This window comes from Emydura macquarii, unplaced genomic scaffold (assembly GCF_026122565.2).
Source record: "Emydura macquarii macquarii isolate MOO-44397 ecotype Brisbane River unplaced genomic scaffold, CSIRO-AGI_Emac_v2 contig_2292, whole genome shotgun sequence".
Taxonomy (NCBI): domain Eukaryota; kingdom Metazoa; phylum Chordata; order Testudines; family Chelidae; genus Emydura; species Emydura macquarii.
In genome coordinates, this window is record NW_027132429.1 from 3,041,870 (window position 1) to 3,063,098 (window position 21,229).

Below are 21,229 nucleotides of genomic sequence, written 5' to 3' on the forward strand. Positions count from 1 at the left end.
GCTCTGCAGAAAGCCTGCGTCGGACTGAGGGAGGCCCCAGTGAGGAGGGCATCGTTGGGCTGCCCTGGATTCAGGCTGGTCCCAGCCAGGCCCTTCCGGCAACGGAGTTCAGTAAATGACACGTCCGTGTGTCTCAGCGGAGAGCTCGTCACGTCAGTGCAGGTGTCTTGCTCCGGCCTCAGAGGCTGCTATAAAAGCCAGCGGGGCTTTCCATGGGCCGCGCCCCTCGTGGCGAGCCCGGGGATCGGTTCTGCACAGGCCCGAGGCCCATGCTCCACCCCCCAGAACGGCTACACCTCCCGCCACATCCCACAAGCCTTTGCGCCACCAAGGGGTGGCAGGACGATTCCCCGGCCGTTCTGTGGGGCGAAGCCTAGGAGAGACCGGCCTGCGGCAGCATCTTGGATCTCTGGTGAACCAACTCCAGCTCTGCACAGCTATACTGTACTCATGGCACGACTTAATTAGTGCAAACGAGCTCATTTTAATTACCAGCCGCGCCGGCTGAAGATAAGCTCAATGAAACAAACTGGCAGTTCAGGGGGGAAGGGCATGACACCTTTCCTGAGAAAGGCAAGGCAGAAGAATTCCTTACACCGAATAGCTACAAGGCAGAGCAGGGTCTGTTATTAGAGTTTCCCCCAGAGCACACATCGTTGTAGCGGAAAGCAAAGTACAGTCTGGCACCTCTTATCAACAGCCGCAGAAGCCACCTTGGGTGTAAACAGAGCCCATTCTTTGCCAGGTACCCGCTATTCAATAAGAACAGCACACCCCATTGTTCTGCCCGATTTAACTAATTGCTACAAATAAATAATATCTGTAAACGGTTCCCCTCCCCCGCCACGGCGCGAACCCAGCACGGCGCGCTCCAAACCACAGAGCTCGGGGCAGCAACGAGCCAGAACCGACTCATAGTTAGGCCCCAGTTCTCTGAACGAACTGGCTGCAGGGCCGACGCCGTTTTGTCCAGCCACCTATACCCGCGTTCCGGCCCCGTTTAACCACCGTCTCTTCCGGTGTGCAGGCCCCGTCCTGTTCCCATCGCAAAACTCAAGATGCCAAGGCCAGGCATAGCACAGGCAAAGCCGATCACCTCGCAGCCTAGGAGCGGCGAAGAGCTTGTGTCTTTTAGACAACGATGCCCAATCCAGAGTGAGACGGGGCAGCACCCCACTGCACCGCTCTGTGCCAGGAGTTCCATGTTGCTGGGACCTAACCTCAGTCCTTCCATCTTTCCCTAGAGAATTTACTGCCAGCGGTTTAGGAAAGTTCAAGGTCGCTCCAGACACAGCCGAACAGACGGGATGCCAGCGGCACACTGGACCAGGACCCAGCTTGGTCCTCCTGGCAGCTTGGACAAGTCACTTCGATTTCAAAAAGTGCTTTGGGGGGTGGGGATTCTGCATCATCTCCACAGAAGTTGCTGAACCCTGCCCTGTCGCTCTGTGCCTCAGTTTCCCACCATTAAAATGGGAATAATAATCCTGCCTTTCCCCCCAGCCGTCGATCTGTCTTGGTTATTCAGACTAGGAGCTCTTCAGGGCAGGGCCTGTGTCTGCGGGTCTGCGGAGTGCCCAGTACAGCAGGGGCCCCGATCTCGGGTGGGGTCAGCGCCTGGCACAGCGGGGGCCCCCATCTTGGGCGGGATCAGCGCCCGGCACACGGGGGGCCCCCACTGTGCCGGGCGCTGACCCCGCCTGAGATCAGGGCACAAGTAACATACCAGAGATCAGGAGGCAGGAAGGGACCGTAGGATTCTGTGGTGGATTCTCCATCACCTGGTGTCTTTAGGTCAAGGCTTGATGGATCTTCCCAGGAGACAGCATCTGGCTCAACCCCAAGCTACGGGCTGGATGCAAGAATGACTGGGCAGATCTTCGGCTTGTGTCCCAGATTCTTAGATTCTAAGGCCCTGGGACCGCCCTGACTCACAAACAGGCGCCCAGAATGATCCCATCTGACCTGATCCATGAAGCCAGGAGAATGGAAAAGCCCAGAGACATTTTATTGCACTGATCAGGAAATGGGTGGTGGGACAGACCCGTTCTGTAGCCTAGCCTGCTCCCTGCCCCGTCTGTAGCCATGCTGCAGGGGCTGGGGCTGTTCCAGACAAGGGGAAGGCAGCTTTGAAATGCAGCAGTGCTGCATTTTGCACAGCAGCGCAGGGGCCTACGGCTATTAAAGCGCTTTCCACCTTCCGTTATTGAGGGACAAAACTTCACACTCCTGTAGCACTTTCCAGCATCCAAGCGCTTCGCAAATATTCACTAAGGAAACCTCGCAGGCCAGGTGTAAGGGAGGTGTTAGCCCTGGTTCACTTCACCAGAATGGCACCGCACTTAACAAACAGCCACTAATTACTCACTGTTTGCACAGCGCTTTGCGGATGCGAAAGGCGGGTCAATGAGAAGTGATTATTAATTAATCCCGGCAAGGAGGAGATGCAGCAGGCAGGAGTTAAGGGTCCCTTTTCGAGAAGGGGTGAGCGATGATGTGTCTGCCCTGGAGCTGCACCTGCACCCGAATTAGCAATGGGCAGTGGGAGGGGGGTGAGCTGCCCAAAAGGTATCTCAGGTTTCAGACGGGGGCTTGTACCCTGGCGCTGCTCCCACCTCTGCCCAGCTACAGTGACTGTTCGCAGGCCAGCTTGGTCGGCCCTAGTGCTGGAGATGGAAGAACACTTCCAGCGCCAGCAGAGACCAAGACCGAGACCGAAACCTGCCCCCAGGTCCCACACAGAGCTCAGGCTAGCATCCGGCAGCCCCAACTCCCAGGCCCCTGCTCTGCCACCTCCCTCAGACAGCTGGGACTGGGATCCTGCCGCTAACCCACTGCTCTAACCACTAGCCCTCACTCCTCACCCAGAGCCAAGGATAGACCCCAGGAGGCCTAGCCCCTAGCTCCCCGCTCCAACCACTAGCCCCCACGCCCCTCCCAGTATGCCTTTGCCATTCCTCCGCTTCCTTTCCTGGCAGGCCACGGTGAAGCATCAGCAAAGGCCGGCCTGCTCGAAATGCCATGGCAGGGTGAATGCGATGGTCCTGCCCGTGCCCAGGACCCGCGGCCCTGCCTCTGTCAGGCTCTGAGCTCGGCGACGTTTAGGTTTGGTTTTAGAGTCCCAACGCTGCAGCTAGAATTTTTAAGGCCAGCAGCCGAGCCTTAGGAGCGAGCGACTCTCGGTTTGCAGGTGTGAGGTGGGATGCTGCCGAGAATCCCACCAGCGCTTCAATCCAAGGCAGGGGAGAGCCACGCTGGAGGGGTCGGGACAGCACATAGGGCCACTGGCTGCTTCACAGGGCAGAGGGTGGCAAAGAAGAATTCAGTCTCCCTGTTCCCATTTGAAAATTAAACAGAATCCTGCCTCCAGATCCCGGGGGCAGTTTTGAAATGTCTGCACCTGCCTGGGGGACGCAGGACACCTGAGTTCTATCCCCGGCTCTGCCACCGCCCCGCTGGATGACCCTGGGCAAGTACCTTCCCTGTCCTGGGCCACTCTCCCCTCCCACTCCGCCTATTCAGACTGCACGCTCTTCGAGGCAGGAGCTGTATCTCATCATGTGTGTGCAGACAGGGCCCCGCTCTGGGATACACTTCAAGCAAATGAGGCCCCAACAATGCGCAGCTGCAAAGCATCCCATGCAAAGGGCAGGTGAGAAGAGAAGTAAGAGGCTCCATTCAGAGCTCTGTGATCAGGTCCCATCCTAGAAAACCTGGAGACAAAGTCGTGTTGATCAGGAGGAGTAAAAAGAACAGCACAAGTGTGTAGGGACAAAATCAGAATGGCGGCGGCACAAACTGAGTTGCTCCTGGCAAGGGACATAAAAGGCAACACGAAGAGGTTCTCTAAAGACATCAGGCACAAGAGAAAGGTGAAGGGATGCACAGGTCCTCTTCTGAGCGGGGAAGCAGAGCAAATAACTGATGGCATCAAGAAAGCTGAGGTGCTTCAGGCCTATTTGGCTTCAGTCTCCACTAACAAGGTTAACGATGAGCATACACTCAGCACAATTAATAGTGACAATCAGAGGGAAGAAAGGGAAGCTAAAAGAGGGACGGATTGGATTAAAGAATATTTCGATCAGCTCGATGTGTTCAAGGCAGCAGGGCCTGATGCACTTCAGTCTCGGGTATGAAGGAGCTAGCTCAGGCCCTTAGCCGTTGTCTGCAGGAACTCCTGGAGGAGGGTGCGGTGCCAGAGGGCTGCAGAAGGGCAAACATAGCAACTAGCTTTGAAAAGGGGAACAAAGGGGACCTGGGGAACGACTGACCCATCAGCCTAGCTCCAAAAGCTGGAAAGATCCTGGAGCAGGGGTGCGCTCCCCTCACAGCCACTGCTGGCCCCAGTGTAGCACTGGGGTGCTCTCCCCTTGGACTCAACGCCCAACCCTGACCAGCACTGCATAGTCTGGGGACACAGAACAAGTGAAAGAGGAGTCACATGTCCCCGTCTCAGTTTCCCCATCCATAAAATGGGCCTAGCAGCAAAGTTTGGACCCTACAATCCCTACAAGCAATAGCACTAATTAAAGTGACTAATAACAAGCAGCCAGGCTAACGAACACAGACAGGGAACAGTTGGAAGAAGGGAAACCTATTTTTGGATCAACCCCCTTTCTTTCCTCCCCACAAGCTCCCTAGCGAGGCAGTTCACATTGAAGCAGAGGACTCCGCTAGTCAGCCAGCAGCACAAACGCTGTTTAGCTCCCCCCGACCCCAATCAAAGAAAGGCTGCAGACTGGAAGCTGTGTTCTGTGAGAGGCACAGGCTAATCCCTGGGATTCATAACACGCGCCTTCCATCAAACCCCTCAATTAGCCAGTAATCTGGAATTAACATGGCACTAGCTGCTCAGAGAGACACCGAGCTCCCACACGGGGATATGAAATCACAGGCTGAATTAATGCCTCCAACCTTCACCTTTCCTGCAAACAACAAATGTCTCGGGAGGGAAGCAGAGCTCGGGCCCCGTCGGGGGAAGAGCATTCGGAGTGCCATGTGCGGTCAGAGAAGGAGCTCCCGAAAAGAAAGGGCTGCCTGTCAGCGATGCAGCCCCGGCGCAGTGAAGCCCTCAGACGCCAGAACCATAGTGCAATGTACTTCTTGGCTCTACGTTCACAATAGCCGTCAGAAGCTCAGACACTGCATCTCTAGCAACTAGACCCCCCTCCCCTCCCCTCCCAGAGCTGGGGAGAAAAACCCAGGAATCTTGCCTCCCCAGCCCCCTCAACCCACTAAACCCCCCTCTCCTCCCCTCCCAGAGCTGGGGCGGGGACCCAGGAGTCCTGAATACCCAGTCAACTCATTGGAAAGTGACAATTTAAAGCCAAACGGAACCGCTGTCCTCGTGGGCTCTCTCTCACACACAAGCTATTTCAGTCAATGCAAACCTTCATTTAACCAGATCCCCCCGCGCGCATTCTCCTTGCTAACATGGCCACGATGACTCACCCACTCTGCAGCAGATCATCGTTAATAGGCAGAGGCGATGCGGGCGCTGGTGATTTACCTGCGTGCACACAGCACTCACGTCCAGGATCCCATTTTGCCTTTTAAGAAAGATTAGCTCATTTGTGTACAGGGCAGCACTCAGGTTCCCCCGGCACCATCAAAAAATATAAATATTAAATTACAGAAACAAGAAATAATTGCACCTTTCATCACAGCCCTGAAAACCTCCTGACAAACACTCATCTACCTTGGCAGGTAGGCGGTCATGCCAGCACCTCTGAAATGCAGCTGTCTCAGGGGTAGAACCTGGCAGCAGGGCACAACAGCGCAATTAGCACAGGGAGCAAAGAACATGGAGCTGACGCTGCTGAGTGTAATGACCCATGCTGGAATATGGCCTCTCTGGCTTTGCTATTTCACTGGCACCTGTTACCATGACCGCTGAGCACCTCACAGCCCCTAGCGTATTTATCCTCACAGCCCCAGGAGGCAGGGCAGGGCCTGATGCACAGAAAGGCTAAGTGACTTGCCCAAGGTCACTTGGAGTGTGTGATGGAGCTGGGCCCGGCTCCCCTGAGTCATAAGCTCACACCCCAGCCAGGGGGCAACCGTCCTTTCCAGGTGCTGACGTTAAGTCCGCGACTCTTACCAGACGCTCCCTCCCCGCATCAAATGCAAGTGTTTCTATCATCTACTTGGGTCCACGCCCCCATTTTTAAACAGGGAAGCAAACTCTGGGAACATCCTCCCAGGAGCCAGGCCCCAAGTCAGCAAAACAGGGGCTTCGTCTGCGGCCTCTGTCCTGCAAACGCTCACTTCACCACCACTTAATTCAATGGAATTCCTGGCCCATGCCTGAATGCTCTGCTGAATCAGGCCCATAATCAAATGGAGATAATAAGCCTGCCTTTCTCCCCGCCTCCGTCTGTACTGTCTGTCCAGGCTGAGCCCTTTGGAGCAGGCACGGCGTGTCTGGGCAGCTGCTGTTACAACGGGCCCCGGAGCTCGGCTGGAGTCTGGGCAGCGCCCGGCATGACAGGGGACACGGATCTTGGTTGGGGAACTGGGTGCTAAGATGAAAGACGCTAATTATTCAGACTGCGGCATGTCTGACTGTCCAAGCTGCTGGTTTGTAGCCGGAGTGTCCAGGGCCCCCGCCCCAGGCTGGTGTTAATCAGCAGAGCTTCAGCAGTGCCGCCCCCATTGGCACCAGCAGAGGACGTGGCCCATGTGCCATGCTTAGCCACGCAAGTTGCTAATGCCCAGGCAGCACCTCTGGGCCTTCCCCTGGGGCTCTCAGCACGTTTGGCAGGCTGCCTTCCAGGCTGGGAACGGTGCCATGCCGCTGCTCCCACGTGCACGGCCGCTAATGGGCTGGCCATGGAACCACAGCAGGGCTGCCGGATTCCCTGCCTGCCTTCCGCAGCATCAGCTGCCACTGACCTTCCACGCTGCCTGGGTGCCACTGTGACAGCTGCTGCCAGAGGAGTGTCCAGGCTGCGCTAAGCGACCCCCCCGCAGCACAGGGTCCAGCACGGCTAATTCCTGCCTCCCCTCTCCCCACATTGCAATAATAATGCAGCGGCACCAGGCGCTGCGCAGAACCCCATCGAGCTTGGGGCCCCCACAGCGCCGGGCGCTGCATAGACCAAGACCAAGACCCCAGCGCACCAGGTGCTGCTCAGCTACAGAGCTCAGTCTAAACAGACACAGACAGGATTAGTCGCCTCGTTGGACAGCTAGAGAGATGCAGGGACGTAGCCGGGTCAATGACAGGGCCAGGAATTGAACCCAGATCCCCCAGAACGCAGCCCAGCACCTTGACCACAAACTGATTCCTCCTCTCTGAGGACTGGCTGAGCTGGCCCAGTGGCCGCTGCTGATCTCTGAGCTCTGGGAGAGGGGCAGGGGTGTGAGGGGTCCCGTTCCCCAGCCGGGTTTGCTCTGCCCTGCGCTCTCCGGAGCGAGTCAGTTTCACAGCTGCCAGCACCACCCTGAGATCGGCAGCGAAACACGGCAGCTAGGAAGCGAGAGCAGCGTGGGGACGTGGAAAAGTCCGGGCAGGCTGCCGACAGCAGCTGATCCCGGCACGCCTGGCAAAGGGCACCAACGAAACACGGCCACAGTGCAGGGCACTGCTCCCTGCTCACTAGTTAATTCACAACTGCCCCAGGGGTTGGTGAGAATCATCCCCCCCATTTTACAGGATTAGGACCCAGCAGTCCCGGCTCCCAGTGGCTTGCTTTCACTGCCAGACTCAGCTGCCCCCAGAGCTGGGACTAGAACTCAGGAACCTGGCTCCCGTTCCCCTGGTCTAACCCCTAGACCCTAAATTGTCTCCCGTCATCAGGAATAGAATCCAGGAGACCTGACTCAGGCCCCCTGCTCTAAGCGCTAGACACCACTCTTCTCCCAGAGCCGAGAAGAGAACCCAGGAGTCCTGGGTGAGCTCCCAGTGCCTGCCTGGCACTGCTAGACCATACCCTGAACTAGGAATGGAACCCAGGAGCTCTGATTTCTCTCCTGTTCTAACCAGAGGAGTTGTGTCTGAGTGCCTTGCTCTCACCACCAGATCACACTGCCCCAGTAGAGTCCCTGCACACCAGCTGCAGGCTGGCTGGTGAATTTCACGAGGCAACACCCCTCCCCGCGCACGTCCTGGCTGGAAGGGGAGGTTTTATCGGTGGAAGAACGGTGGCGTCTCCGGCACACGAAAGCTGAAGATCAGATTCTTCCCATGGTAGCACACTGGGGGAAAACAGTCCCCTCTATCCAGCCAAGGATCGCATTAGCCCTTTCCACCACAGTGTGGCATTGGGAGCTGATGCTCAGGCGCTCGTCTGCTATGACCCCTAGATCCTTTTCAAGGTCATGGCTTTGCAGGACACAGTTCCCCATTCTGCAGGGAAGGCCTGCGTTCCTTGTTCCTAGATGCACAACTCTGCTTGTGGCTGTCTGAAAACGCACTGTGCTTGAACGGGCCCAACCTCCCAGGAGATCCAGACCACTCTGTACTGCCGTCATCCGCAAATGTCGTCAGAATGAGCTGCGAGGTGTCCAGCCCGTGTGCTAATCCTCTGCATGGGGGTGAGTCTCAACAGCAACGGCAGAAGCAGTCCCTAATTCTGGATTATTTTTGTTAGCTATACACACGTCCAGCCCTTTCTGGCGAGCTCTGCGCTGATATCTTGTGGCGATGAGTCCCAGAGGCGAACGGCCGCTTGCGTGGGGAAGAGGTATTCCCTCAGTTCTGATTTAAACTTCCTCCATTAGCTGGCCCCTTGTTCTTGCCTCATAGACAGTGAATGGACGCTCGGGATCGACCTTCTCTCTCCTATTCATTAGCGTGTGTCCTGCGTGTGCCAGGGTCCCACTGCACTGCTGTCCCAAGGAGCCCACAAAAGGGGGAGGAGAAACAAGCTCAAAGGGAGGAAGGGACCTGCCCAAGGTCACCCAGGGGGGTCAGTGGCAGAGCTGGGACTTGGAGCCCAGGTCTCCTGCTCCCCAGGCCAGCACTCTAGCCGCGTGACCACACTTCCTCCCCCCAGCACCCCGACGTGTCTCCTTTCTAAAGCAAACATCCCTGATCCCTCTTCAAAGCATCCCCCCAGCTGCAGCTGAAGTCTGTTCCTCCAGGTCCCACGCGCAGGAGAATGAACAACTAGAACAAAGCAGCCCCATCTTCCTGAGAAGCGCCCTCCGAGCGCCTTCACGTCTCATTACCCCGAGAGAGAGACGCCCTGGACAAAACGTGAATGTCCTTATTACCGAGGAGTCAGGCCCCCTGGGTATCCCGGCAGGAGAGCCCTGCCTTGCTATGCCTTGGAAACCAAGGTGGAATGCCCCGGAACGTACATCTGCACTAACGAACGGGTGGGCCTGGGGAAGGCAGCTCGGTCCCGCACCAGGGAGCCAGTCTCTGAAATGCCTGGCATCAAATTAAAGGCAGCTTTGGAACCCCACAAAGCATCGGTGCGGCCTGGAAACAGGGGGGCTGCTGCTTTTATTTTTAATTAGGCTGCGATTGATGGACCTTAAATGAAATTACAGGTTACATCACATAAATCACTTTGCAGTTAACTGCGGTGGTGACAGCCAGGAAAGAGCGTCACGGCCACACACGGCAGCTTTGCATCCTGCGTCTGTACGGCGCCGGGCACAGCACAGCCTGGTCTGCCTCAGGGGCTGCTGGGGGCTGCCACAATACTCCAGTTTCATCGTCATAATTATCGGAATGATCGGCTTCCTTTTTACATCCAGGGGCAGGAACCTGCTGGGCAGCTTTCCTTCACCCAGGGCAGCACCGAGCAGAATCGGGGGGGTGTGGGTGAAGAGGCTGGCACGAGAGAGGTTCTGAACCCCGCGGAGCCATGTCTGCCCTGAACCCAACTCTCACTTTTCACCTTGCTCCCTGCACCAGAGGGTGCGTGTGGACACGTGTGCGTGCGCATGGGGATCCGAGGCTTTCTCATGCTCCAGAGACACCTTCGCACTCACTCCCAGAACTCGATTTGCAAGGAGACGAGGCCTCGCTGGCTGGGGGAAGGGGGGGAGCTGACTGCCGGAAGTGAGGCTTGGTAAACAGGGAAGACGAGGAGTGAGTCAGAATCATTGTCCCCTGCCTTTGGCTGCAAGACCGTTGTAGGGGGTGGGGAAGGATGGGGGTGGGGGTCTAGGAGCAGGGTTTGGGGCAGGCTGCAAGGCTGGTGTAAATCAGTGTCACTCCAGGTGTCCGATTCTCAGCCTGCCTGGTCTCTGGGAGCGCCGGCAGCTTCAACTGCTGCCTCTGTTCTGGGACCCCACCCAGCCCCCAGCGAGACCAGCCTCAGGTTGCTCTCAGTCACCCGCTGCAGGGAAGAGCATTTCACTCCAGCCCTGCCTCAATCCACCAGCTATGGGCTCAGGGGGGCAGGGAATAGCCGCAGCCATGCTCAGATCCACCCCCGCCAGCCAGGCATGGAAGCAAGGGCCTTCTGCCAGCGCTGTACCAGCCAGGGGAATCCCAGGGGCCCTTTCCAACCCCACCAGAGCAGCCCAGAGGGTCCTGATCCTCACTGGGAATCGGGCCCTTTGTGTTGGGGGGCAGGATGGGGTTTGCATCCCAGACCAGCTGGGTGGGATTCTAGAAATCTTCCCTCGCTTGGAGGGTGCCCCCCCCCACTTCCCCCACAAGCACAGAAGGAAGCTGCCAAGGATTAATTTGTCACAGTTCAGCCTCATCCGTTTCTCCAGCTGTTCTTGATTTTTCCCTGGGCTCCGGCTCAGTGGCCTCAGTGGAATACTAGGGAGTGAGGCCTTGGCATCGGGGAGGGCAGGCAGCGTGTGGCGAGATAGCAGGAGCAACAGCAGAGGACTGGCAGAGTTACCGTGGAAGGACCAGAGTGGCGTGGCTTGGACGAGGCCTATATACCGCTTCTCTTTGGATGTGGATTAAAATAACATGAATTAAGGCCACTTTCATTCGGAACAAGAGCATCCACACAGGGATTTAATATGGTTTAGCTAATCCACTTGGAAAATTAATCTGGATTAATTTTCCTGAGCATCCCGGTGTAGACAAGCCCTTAGCCTCATGTGACCCCTCCTCTCTCCCTCCGGTGGATGCTCTGATTTTGGTTCCAAAGAGGTTTTATTCTGGTTTAATTTAAACCTGTTCCCAATCGACATAAAAAGGACTAAGGCCTTGTCTACACCCAGCAGTTTGAGTTAGATCAGTTTAGTTACATTGATGTAACGCTCGTGTGTGGACTCTCTTGGGTGGGTTGAACCAGGGACTTGCAAATAGGGAGGTCCTATTCCCTCTATATATGGCATGGCTGTGACCCCGACCTGCCCTACGCACTAGCCCCCCTCTTCAAATGAAACAAGCCTTTTACTCCAGGATAGCTGGAAAGTCAGACCCAGGAGTGTAAGGAGAGTGGAGGAGTTCTCTTGAGCCGCGCCTGCGATGCAAGCCGAGCTGATCTGAGTGAGTGTGAAACCCCTAACGCACTGGCTAAATCGGTTTAGGATTTTAAATCAGTCCAGTTAAACTGGTGCCCTTTCCTAGTTCCAAGGAGCCTCTGGACGCCTGATTCTCTGCAGCTTGTGCAGCCATCGAAACCTGCGCGTGATGCTCCCAGCACAGGGGCAAGCAGCAGCACACGGCCCGGGATGAAGGGCATGCCAGGGCCTAGTTCCTGGAACTAGGGAGGTTTGTGCAAGAAGTGGGACTGGCCTGGCGGTGAGCGAAGACTGATGGGCAGGTCACCGCGAGGTGCTCTGGAAATGTAAAGTGCTTTATCAATGCTAAGGAGCAGGCGTGTTCTCGCCGAGCAAACTGAACGGCCGTGTCGGGGGGGGGGCGCGCATATAATCAGGGACAGGCCAAACAGCCATTTGCAGGAACGGAATGGAAATAGAATCACAGCAGGGAAAAAACAAACACAGGCACATAAGAACTGCCAGCCTGGATCAGCCCAGGTCCCCATCTGCCGCAGCGTTCTGTCTCCAACAGCGCCAGCCCTAGCTGCTGCAGAGAAAGGTGCGATGGGATAACCTGCCCCAGGGCAGCTCTCCGACCCCTTGTTTATTGTCAGTAGTGGCTATTCTGACTCTGGACACACCTGCTGCCTGTACAAAATATTGGTTCTTTTTGGCAGTCTGCTAAGCGCTCAGCCCCGCTCCGGTCCAGCAGCAGGGAGTTCCACAGGCTAACAGTGCCTCGTGAGAAGGAACGGTTCCTTTTAGCAGTTTGGAAATCGCTGCCCCTTCCCATCAGGGCTTGAAGGATCGGCAGGACCATTGTGACCATCCAGGGGAACCTCCTGTTCTAACACAGGCCAGAACACTGCATCTAGGAGAGAACCCAGGAGTCCTGACTCCCAGCCCCTCGCTAACCAAAGACCCCATTCTCCTTCCAGAGGGGCAGACAGAAGCCAGGAATCCCCTGCCCTGGTCCACTCAAAGTAACGGCTCTCTCCCACTGAGACACTAGAACTTCTCCCTACCAAGCCTCTCCCCACTGCTAAAATAAATCAATAGCCAGAGAAGCATCAAAGGAAGCTCCAGAGCAAACGAAAGACACAAGAGGAGCCTTTTCTGCTCTGGAGTGTGTCCGGCCTCCTGCTGCCAGCCTATCTCCAAGCACACAGGCGTGCGGAGGGCGGAGAGGGTCAGGATCCAGCACAGGCAGATGGCATTCCCTCACGCACAGCTGGGCTCTCGTCTCTCTCCTCGCTGTCGTGCAATCGCTTTGATGGTAGCTGCAACTCTGGTACCACCAGCCCGTGGTGGACGCTTGTTAAAATTACTGAGCCAGGCTGCAGATCGCAGCTGGGCTTTGGGGGGGGAGCAGGGGGGGAGGAAGGGGACATAGAGAAACCATCTGCTGCCACTCAAGCCCCTGATGTTGTTAAATACAACTGGCAAAGGCAGTGGAGGGGAAGATCTTGGGAAGAACACTGAGGTGGATGGCATTAAGTAGCAGTAACTGGGCGATCGGTAGCCATTTAAACAGCCAACTCTCCACGCCGGGCAGGCTCCCTGCACACATGCAAGCCACCGTGGGTCTGCCCTCCGACCGCCTGGGGGAAGCCAGCAGGCTCTGGGAGGGACCAAAGGAATTCTTGTTCTCTGGCTGCAGTGGGGTTGCAGACACAGGCACCAGCTCGAAAGAACTGGGATCAGCACAATTTCTCCTGAAGATGCATCAGATCTTGGCGAGTCAGTGTTCTTGTTTAATGAAGAGAAAGTCTAGTGGCTTAGAGCCAGGACTCCTGGGTTCCACCCCAGGCTGTGGGAGGGGAGTGGGGGCTAGTGCTAGAGTAAATGAGGTCTTGTAGTCAGGGCTCCCATGTTCTCTTCCTCCTTCTTCCAGTGACTGTGGGACACTGGGGCAAGTTACTTCCTCTCTCTGCATCTGTTCTCCCAGCCATGACACAAGAGGGGGTGAGAACACTTCTCTGGTTAATTAACTGGCTGTAAAGCATTATCCCCTGGACCGAAGCCACTGGAGAAACACAAGAGATTAGTACAGATAAGCCTGGGCAGAACCTGTGATGGAGCTGGAGCTGTGAAAGCGGCAGGCTGGCCTGGTGCTCGGGATATTCGCTGTACGAATATATCGGTTCCCTTTAATAGGGGCTGTCAGGAAAAAGCAGCAGGAAAGAAGAAGAACAGCTGGAGATCAGGCAGGTCTCAGCAAACTCTGGAGAGCTGATTCCAGGTGGGGGTGGGGCGGGGCAGGAAGGAAACTGGGAGAGCCAAAGACCTGGGGCAGGTTTAACTAGGGGGGAGGGGGTGTGGTTTGGGGGAACCAGCCTGACGCGTGGGACCTGCTGGGGGGTCTGGAGAAGCTAGGCCGGCCCAGGCTGCCATTGGGGATGGGGAGCCATGTGGGAAGAGGCTGGTGGTTTTAAAATCCCTCCTGTCTCCGTGCTCTGCTCCTACTGCTAAATAAACAGCGCTTCGGCTTTGAGCAGGCCGTTTGATCCCTCCATTGCGGAGCCACAGCAGGGCGCCAGGCCCAGTGGGACCCACTGGTTACGCGGGGGTTGGGGGGGAGCCGCAGGACTCCAACCCGGGAGGGGCAAAGGAGGGACTATGCTCAGAGAGAGCAGAAAGGGGACGGGGCAGTGACACTGCAGTCCTGAGTGGACCCCCCCCCCATGGCAGGGGGCTGCTGGCAGATCTGCACTGAGCTCCTAGCTCCACCCGCCAGTGCCGGCAGCACCCTGGGGCACCCCTCCCCTTACCGCTAGCTTGCACGGGGAGTCTCCAAACTTTCTTCTTGTGAATTATTTGCATTATGGCAGCATCTTGGAGCCCATCCTGCCCAGGAGGCCCTTGTGCAAGGTGCTGTACAGACCCAGAGCAGAAAGCAAGTCTCTGCCCCCAACAGGCTTGTGATCGGGGGAGAGTGGGGGGCTCAGAGGCCCTGATTCGGTGCCTTGCTCTAACCCCAGCATCAGCATGCTAGCTTTAACAACAATGGCAGACGGGTTGGCGTGACTGTTGCATCCCACTCGACGGTCCAGCCTACCCCTGCACGAGACCTGGCGGAATCCCTCACGGACAAGCCCTTCTCCGGCTAGTTCAGGCACTGAGCTGGGCAGCTCCCACCTGTCGGGGCAGAAACGGGGGAGGGCCAGAGCCAGGGCAGAGCACGGAACAGAACCCAGGCGTCCTGGCTGAGCACAGCCACTAGGAACAGTCGGGCTGCTGGGAGACAGGGCCAAGCTCTCCCTAATTCACTAGGGTCTGGACCGAAGAGGCGTCTGTGGCCCTGCCCCGTGCACCCTGGGGGAGGCAGCCAGGCACGAGGGAGGCAGCCACGGTTCCACCCACCCACCCGGCATGTTTCGCTCCATTCAATCTGCCTCCGCTCAGACGGGAACTGCCCTCAGCATAACCCGATCCGCTGCCCGCATGTCTCCAGCAATGCCGACGGCGCTCGGTGGCATGCTCTTCGCAGCGGCAGCGGCGCCTGCAAAGCCGCCCGCGTCCCAGGAGTGACGCATGGCTTCTGGCGCCTATTAATCCCTGCGAGGCTTCGTGGCCACTTAGCACCAGCGAGCGAGGCGCTGAGCGGCAGCACGGCGTTACCGCTAGAGCTGTGGATGGGAGGCAGTTAATCACCCAGTCGCAACGCCTGCTCCACAGGGAGGTGGGGGATTAGGTTAGATTAAACACCTTTGCCTGCCCCCACCACAGCCAGCTGATGAACAGTCAGGCCTCGGTTCAGATGGACCAGCTGTTTGGCTCCCCGCACCTCCCCACCTGCAGCTCTTGGGAAGACATCCCTTGCCCCATGGACCTTGGAAAGACAGCCCCCGTCCCCCGACGCAGAGCAGGGCGCAGTGATGCTGCTTCACGTTAGCCTCGGCACACTTCAATCCACGCGCGGGAGGGCTGCTGGAGCGAGCGCTGTACGAGCCACTGACGCGGCTCCAACAAAAACATCCTCCCCAGCGCCCGAGGCCAAGGGAGGGGTTTGTGGGGAAGGGGTGGGAAATCCTCTCTGCAGCTAACCCAGCCCACCTGGCTTATCCAATGAGTCCAGCCTTCGGAAGGCACCTAACATCTGCTCTTATTACGGAGGTGTATCACACTCACGCGTAGCCACCCCAGGCCCCGCACAGATCAGGGCCCTGGACCCTCGGTCCTTGCCCTAAAGGGCTCACAAGCCAACTGCACAAGGGCTGGCCGGGGAAATGACCAGTCTACCATCACAAAGCAGGGCACTGGCAGAGCTGGGACTGGAACCACGGTGCCCCGAGTCCTAAGCCGTGCCCCTAGTCACCACACCACATGGGCATCAAGAGATCGGGAAAGCATTGGCCTTCCCGTTTTGCAGCTGAGGGAAACTAGAGCCCCAAGAAGTGACGTGATCTGCCCAAGGCCCCACCTGCAGCAGAGCTGAGATTTGAACCAGGCGACCTGAGTTCCACCCCAGGGGTTTTAAGGCCAGAAAACACCATTAGCTGCTCCAGTGTCTGACCTTCCATGCAAGAAGCGGGCGGGCCTTCGAGTTTCATGCACAGGGAAAGGAAAACGCAGTCAAAGACCCATAAATAGAGACGAAGAGGCAGCCGCCAGTCAGTGAGGAATTAATCACAGGGAGAGTGTTAATAATGGCCCTGGGAGGTAACGTGCTAATACCCACGTACGATTTCCACCCCGCTGTGATTTGCTGCTGAAATGCTGGATGAACTTTACTGAAAGGTAGGACTTGAAAAGAAACTTAGAGGCCTTTTAATTTTCTTTTGGTCTCAGGAATCGACACATTCGCAATGCACTGGTATTCTATCCAGTGACTCTCCGTGGGTAGTGCATTTCCCAGATTAGTTAGCCCAGGGCAGGAGATTTCAAAGGTTTCTTTTTTAAACACCAACCGCTGCTCTAGGTGACAAGAAAGAGCCCTCGGCCCTTGGGAGAAATGAAGAGACAGAAATACAGCAAAGGACTAAACAACTGGCTGGAAAATCAAAGCCAGAGTCCCGGCCAGCAAGCCTGACGGCCTTCAAAGGCCAGCCAGTGACCGCAGCAGCACAACCCCTTTCAGGAAAGTCAGAGCCAGAAGCCTCCGGCCAGCCCCAGCCTGATGGTGCATCCATTTTGGAGAGCGTAAGTCACTCCAAGACTTGCAGATCTGAAGGACTGGCTGGCTGCGGACAGGTGACAGGGCACTGGGACAAGCGGCCTCTTCCCCCAAGGGGACACAAGAGCTGACCTGGCCCCAGGGCAGGGGAATTTGCTGGCTCAAGGGGGCCGCAAATGGCACATGGGGCCTCTCACTTCTAGGGGGCAATGGCTCTGATCCAACCCCAGGGTGGGGGGACTGGCTGGCTCAGGAGTGGGGAATGGGATAAGCGTCCTTTCCTGTGGGAGGAGGGGCTCTGATCTGACCCCAAGGTGTGTGGGGGGGAAAGGGCGCCTGTCTGGTTTGGGGGGGCGGGGAGGAATGGGACATAAGCCCTTTCCTCCTTCAGAGGGGGACAGCTCCACTCCAGCCCTACAGCTGGAGGACTGGCTGGATGAGGGGGATGGGAATGAGATACGGGGCCTTTCTGTGTGAAATGCCAAGACAGGTGCCCCAATGGAACACAACAAGCACAGCTGGTACTGCCCACCCTGCGAGACTGCCCAGAGCTGGCTGGGCCACGATCTTTGGATGTGCCGCGCAGACGCAGCCCTATGCGAGCCGCACTACACCGCACGGTTACACCAGGCTGAACTGAAGTGAAACCAGTTTTCAAACTGACTCAAGGAAACCAACAAGACCCCTGCGCAGATGCTCTGATTTAACAGCAGCTTATTTCAGTTTAGTTTACACCGACGCCAAATCAATTTAAATGAAGCTGAAATAAGCCACTCAACTCAAAACAGCAGCATCCTGCCAGGGCTTTGCAACTACATCACACCTTAGTTCAGCGACTCCAACGCTCTCCCGCAGACACGGCCTGAGCAAAGGAGAGTCTCCCCGAGTTAGCAAAGTCACAGTACAACCAGGACAAGGCGCCAAAATCCCAGGTGCCAGCAATAGCCCTGGTGACACCCCTTTGCACTCTGCAATCCCCCCAGCAAGCTCCGGTTCACTGAAACACGATAGCAGATTGGGGACTCAGTCGTACCCATGTCTGGGAGGAAACACTTCAAAACAACAAACCCACAGATGACTTATTGCCTCTTGCAAGATGGGTTTCAATTTTCTGACGGCGTCTCCCTCTCCCAGCCTATTACAAAGGGTGATGGGATTTCCCAGCTCCTTGCTGGTCACTCCCAAACTCTGCAGCACTTTCTTCGGGAATAGCAGCGGGCTTCACTTTCTTCAAACATGACGAAAGGGACAAAACCAACCAGATCTGAGCGTCCATTTCACCCCCAAACCTTCCACAGGAACACAGACCCACAGGAGCAGCCGGCAGGGCTTAAAAACAGGAGGGGGAGGCCATGCGAAGGGTCACAGAGGCAGCCAGAACCAGCTTGCTGTTTGTCTTGTTTTTCAATTGAGCCAGCCCATTGGGGGCACACTTCACACACCCACAGACCAAAGGCGCTGCTCCCAGATTTCAGACCCCCCCACACACACTTTTTTCAGACCCCTTCAAGCACTGCCTACAATGCTGGCTTTAGCAAAAGGGGCGGATTCGCACAAACACACAATAATTGTGTGGCAAGATGGCAAGGCATTGTTCAGCACATGAATTCTGGGCTCTCTCCCGTCAGGTCCCCAGGACTACCCTAGAGATCCTGCCATTCCCAGGACTCGGCATTTTGTTTTTCAGTCACAACATTTAGCCTGCATCTGCCCTCACCGTGGTGTAAATCCTCTGAGCAGGGCAGGGCGACGCTGGATTTACTGCACTGGAAAGCGAGAGCCGGACCAGACCCTCTATAATTTCACTTCTCCTTGCCCTGCCTATCCTGAAGATTAAAGGCACCCAACAACCCGCCGCCTTTGGGACCATTTTGCAAGTCTCAGAGTCCCTCCCGCTTTGTGTCTGGCGGCTCGGGATTAGTTCGCAAGAAAGTAGCTCTGGCAGAGACGGTAGGTCCGCCGGCAGCAGCAGCAGCAGCAGGGGGTGGCTGTGAGCCACCATCCATCAGGCGCTGCCACTGGAGCCTGGTGTCCCACCACACACGCCCCGAGCTTTGCTGGCAGGACACGGAGGGAGATGCTGGCACTGGGCCCTGCTGGGATGCACGAAGCCCCCCAGACTGTCACACCACCGCAAGGAGCGAGGGCTAGAAACACCCCGGGGAGGATCAGAGATGTTCCCAGCAATGCTCCGCAAGCCTGGCTCTCACTCCGGGGGGCTCTGCTCCAAACACCAACCCGGGCCGACGCGACCCCCCCACGCACACACTTCCCTGGCCCCACAGTGCTCTGCTCTGCTCCCCACCCAGGTGCCTGGGGGCAGGTGCCCGGGTCCCTGGCACCTACCGTTTGCCGCCGCTGCCGCCGTGGCTGGGGGTCCCGTGGAAGGAGGAGGGCCAGGACATGCGGGACTTCTTCAGCCCCGGCCGGTCACTGGTGTCCATGGCGTCCGCCCTCTCGATCTGCCGGTGCGGGTGCCGGTCCGTGTCCGAGTAGCCCCGGTGCTTGATCTTGATGTGGGTCCGGGGCTGCCGCCACAGGTGCTGGGGAGGCTTGAGGGTGGCCTGGCCCTCCCGGGGCACGGGCAAGGAGAGCGACAGGCTCTTCTTGGAGCCAGGCGGCGGCGGCTCCATCGCGGCGCGGAGAGGGCTCGGCGGCGGAGCCGCTCCGGGCGAGGCGAGGCGGGGCGGGGCGCTGGGGTTCGGGGCGCCCTAGCCCCGGCGTGTCCGGCTGCGGGGAGCTCGGGGCGCCGGGGCTGCGGAGAGCGGAGCCCGGCGCGCCCCGGGGCCGGGCTGTGGGCGCGGCGGCGGCGGCAGGGATCCCCGTGACAAGCGGCAACCGGGGCGGGAGCCAACGCGAGTCACAAGCTCCCCCCCCCGGGCTGGGTCAAAGGCGAGCTCGCCCCCAAGCCCCCAGCTCGCCGGCTCCGGGCGCCCTCTCCATGGCCGGGCTGCCGGGGGCTGGGACGGCTCCGCTCCGCTCCGCGGGCAGCTGCTGGGCGGCCGGCCGCCGGGATGGCTCTGGCTGGGGGCGGCGGCTGCTCGGAGCCGGGTCTCGCCGCCGCCGCATGTCACGGGGCGGCGCAGAGAGGCGCGGGGGGCCGGGAGCCCCCCCCCGGGACGGCTCTGCCCAGCGCCGGGCTCCGCATGGCGGGCGCCGCTCGGCTCGGCTCGGCCCGGCCCCCCCCGGCTGCGGACGCTGGGCCCCGGGAGCAGCTGGGGGGAGCGAGGCGGCTCCGATGGCGGACCCCGGCCCCGGCTCCCCCCTTTCACCCCACTCCGCGCCGAGCCCGGCTCCCCCTTCCTCCCCCCTCCCCGCATAGCGAGCCCCGGCTCCCCTCTTCCCCCCCCGAGCAGAGCGAGCCCCGGCTCCCCCCGCGCAGAGCGAGCCCTGCATCACCCGCTCCAGAGGAGGGGCTCCCCCTGCCCCCCATCGCCTGGGCCCTTGGCCTGGCCCCAGGAGGCGCGTCCTGCCCGCCGCAGCCACTAGCGGGCGACAGGCAGGCTGGCAGTGGCGAGCCCCGCCGCACTGGGCGAGCCCGGCCCCATCGCCCCGGCTGCCATCCCGGCCTGGGCCCGCCCGGCCTGGGCCCAGCTGCTGCGCAGGGCAGGGGCCGGCCTGCGACGCCGCTCACGGGCCTGCACGATGGCCTGGGGGGGCCCAGACATGGCTACGGCCAGGCCAGCCCCGGACCCGGTCCCGGCCTTCCTGGTAGCCAGCCCCACGCAGAGGCTGGGGCTAGAGCAGGGGCAGGCACCTGGGAGAGGCCGGACCGGCCGGGCAGCGGGCACGGACCCGGACCCGGACCCTGGTGCGTTCCTGGTGCATTGACACCCGGAGCCTGCGCGGAGCCCGGCCCTGCCTGGTGGGCGCGGACCCGCAGCTCGTGGGGCAGCGGCCGGCACTGCGAAGCCTCCAGCGGCGGGCGGGGCAGTGCCGAACTCCGCCCGCCATGGCAGGCCCTGGCTGCAGGCCTCGCCGCAGGCGGGGGTCGGACCGGCCCGGCTGAGCCCCCCGCGGTCCTGTCCGCTCTAACCTGCCCCGCCTGGCCCTGCAGCACAGCTGGGGGGGGGTCCGGCGGCACAGGAGGGAGCTTTCTGCCACCTTCCCCGAAGGCTGGCGGCGGAGTAAACAAGTCAAAAGCCTCGTGGCTCCCACCAGCCTCGCAGGAGCCTAATTTGGGTTCCTCCGTGAGTCACCGGCTGCCAATGCCTCGCGCAGCACCGGGTCCTTGGTAGGAGCCGGGCCCCGGGCTGCGAACCTCCGCGCAGCTCCGCGGGGCTGGAATGCAGGGCCAGGCTGGTGCGCCGGCCCTTGGCCTGGGGTCAGGAGGCTGCCACCGTGTTCTCGCCGCCAAGGGCCCCGGGCCCGCCCGTGTGCCAGACACGGCTCGTCTCTGCCTGGCAGGAGACAGATTGCACACGGAGGTTTCTTCTCAGTGAAGAAAACCCAGGTCCCCTCCTCTGTGACGGTCAGCTTTCCAAGGAGCTCCAGTCCACGGGGCGGGCAACCCATGTAGTTACACACAGGCCTCCACCCTTCCTCCGCCGCAGTGCTTATCTGCTGTCGCCAGGGCAGGCGCCCAGAGGTGAAGGAGAAATTAAAACAAAGCGCGGGGGAGCCCAACACCACTTTCTGGCTGGGACTCTAGGGCCTGGCAAGTTTTGCACATGCAGTGCTGGGGCAGGAGGGCGGGAG

General features: G+C 58.9%; 1 protein-coding gene across 1 annotated transcript in view; it reads right to left on the reverse strand.

Annotated features, from left to right (window-relative positions):
* Nucleotides 1-19,688, reverse strand: part of PDE4A (phosphodiesterase 4A) — an 87,821-nt gene extending 68,133 nt beyond the window's left edge. Inside the window, exon 1 of the mRNA XM_067560598.1 lies at nt 18,878-19,688. Within this exon, the coding sequence (XP_067416699.1) occupies nt 18,878-19,164 (287 nt within the window). The 5' untranslated portion in view covers nt 19,165-19,688. The remainder of the gene's footprint in view (nt 1-18,877) is intronic.
* Between the last annotated feature and the right edge of the window lie 1,541 nt (nt 19,689-21,229).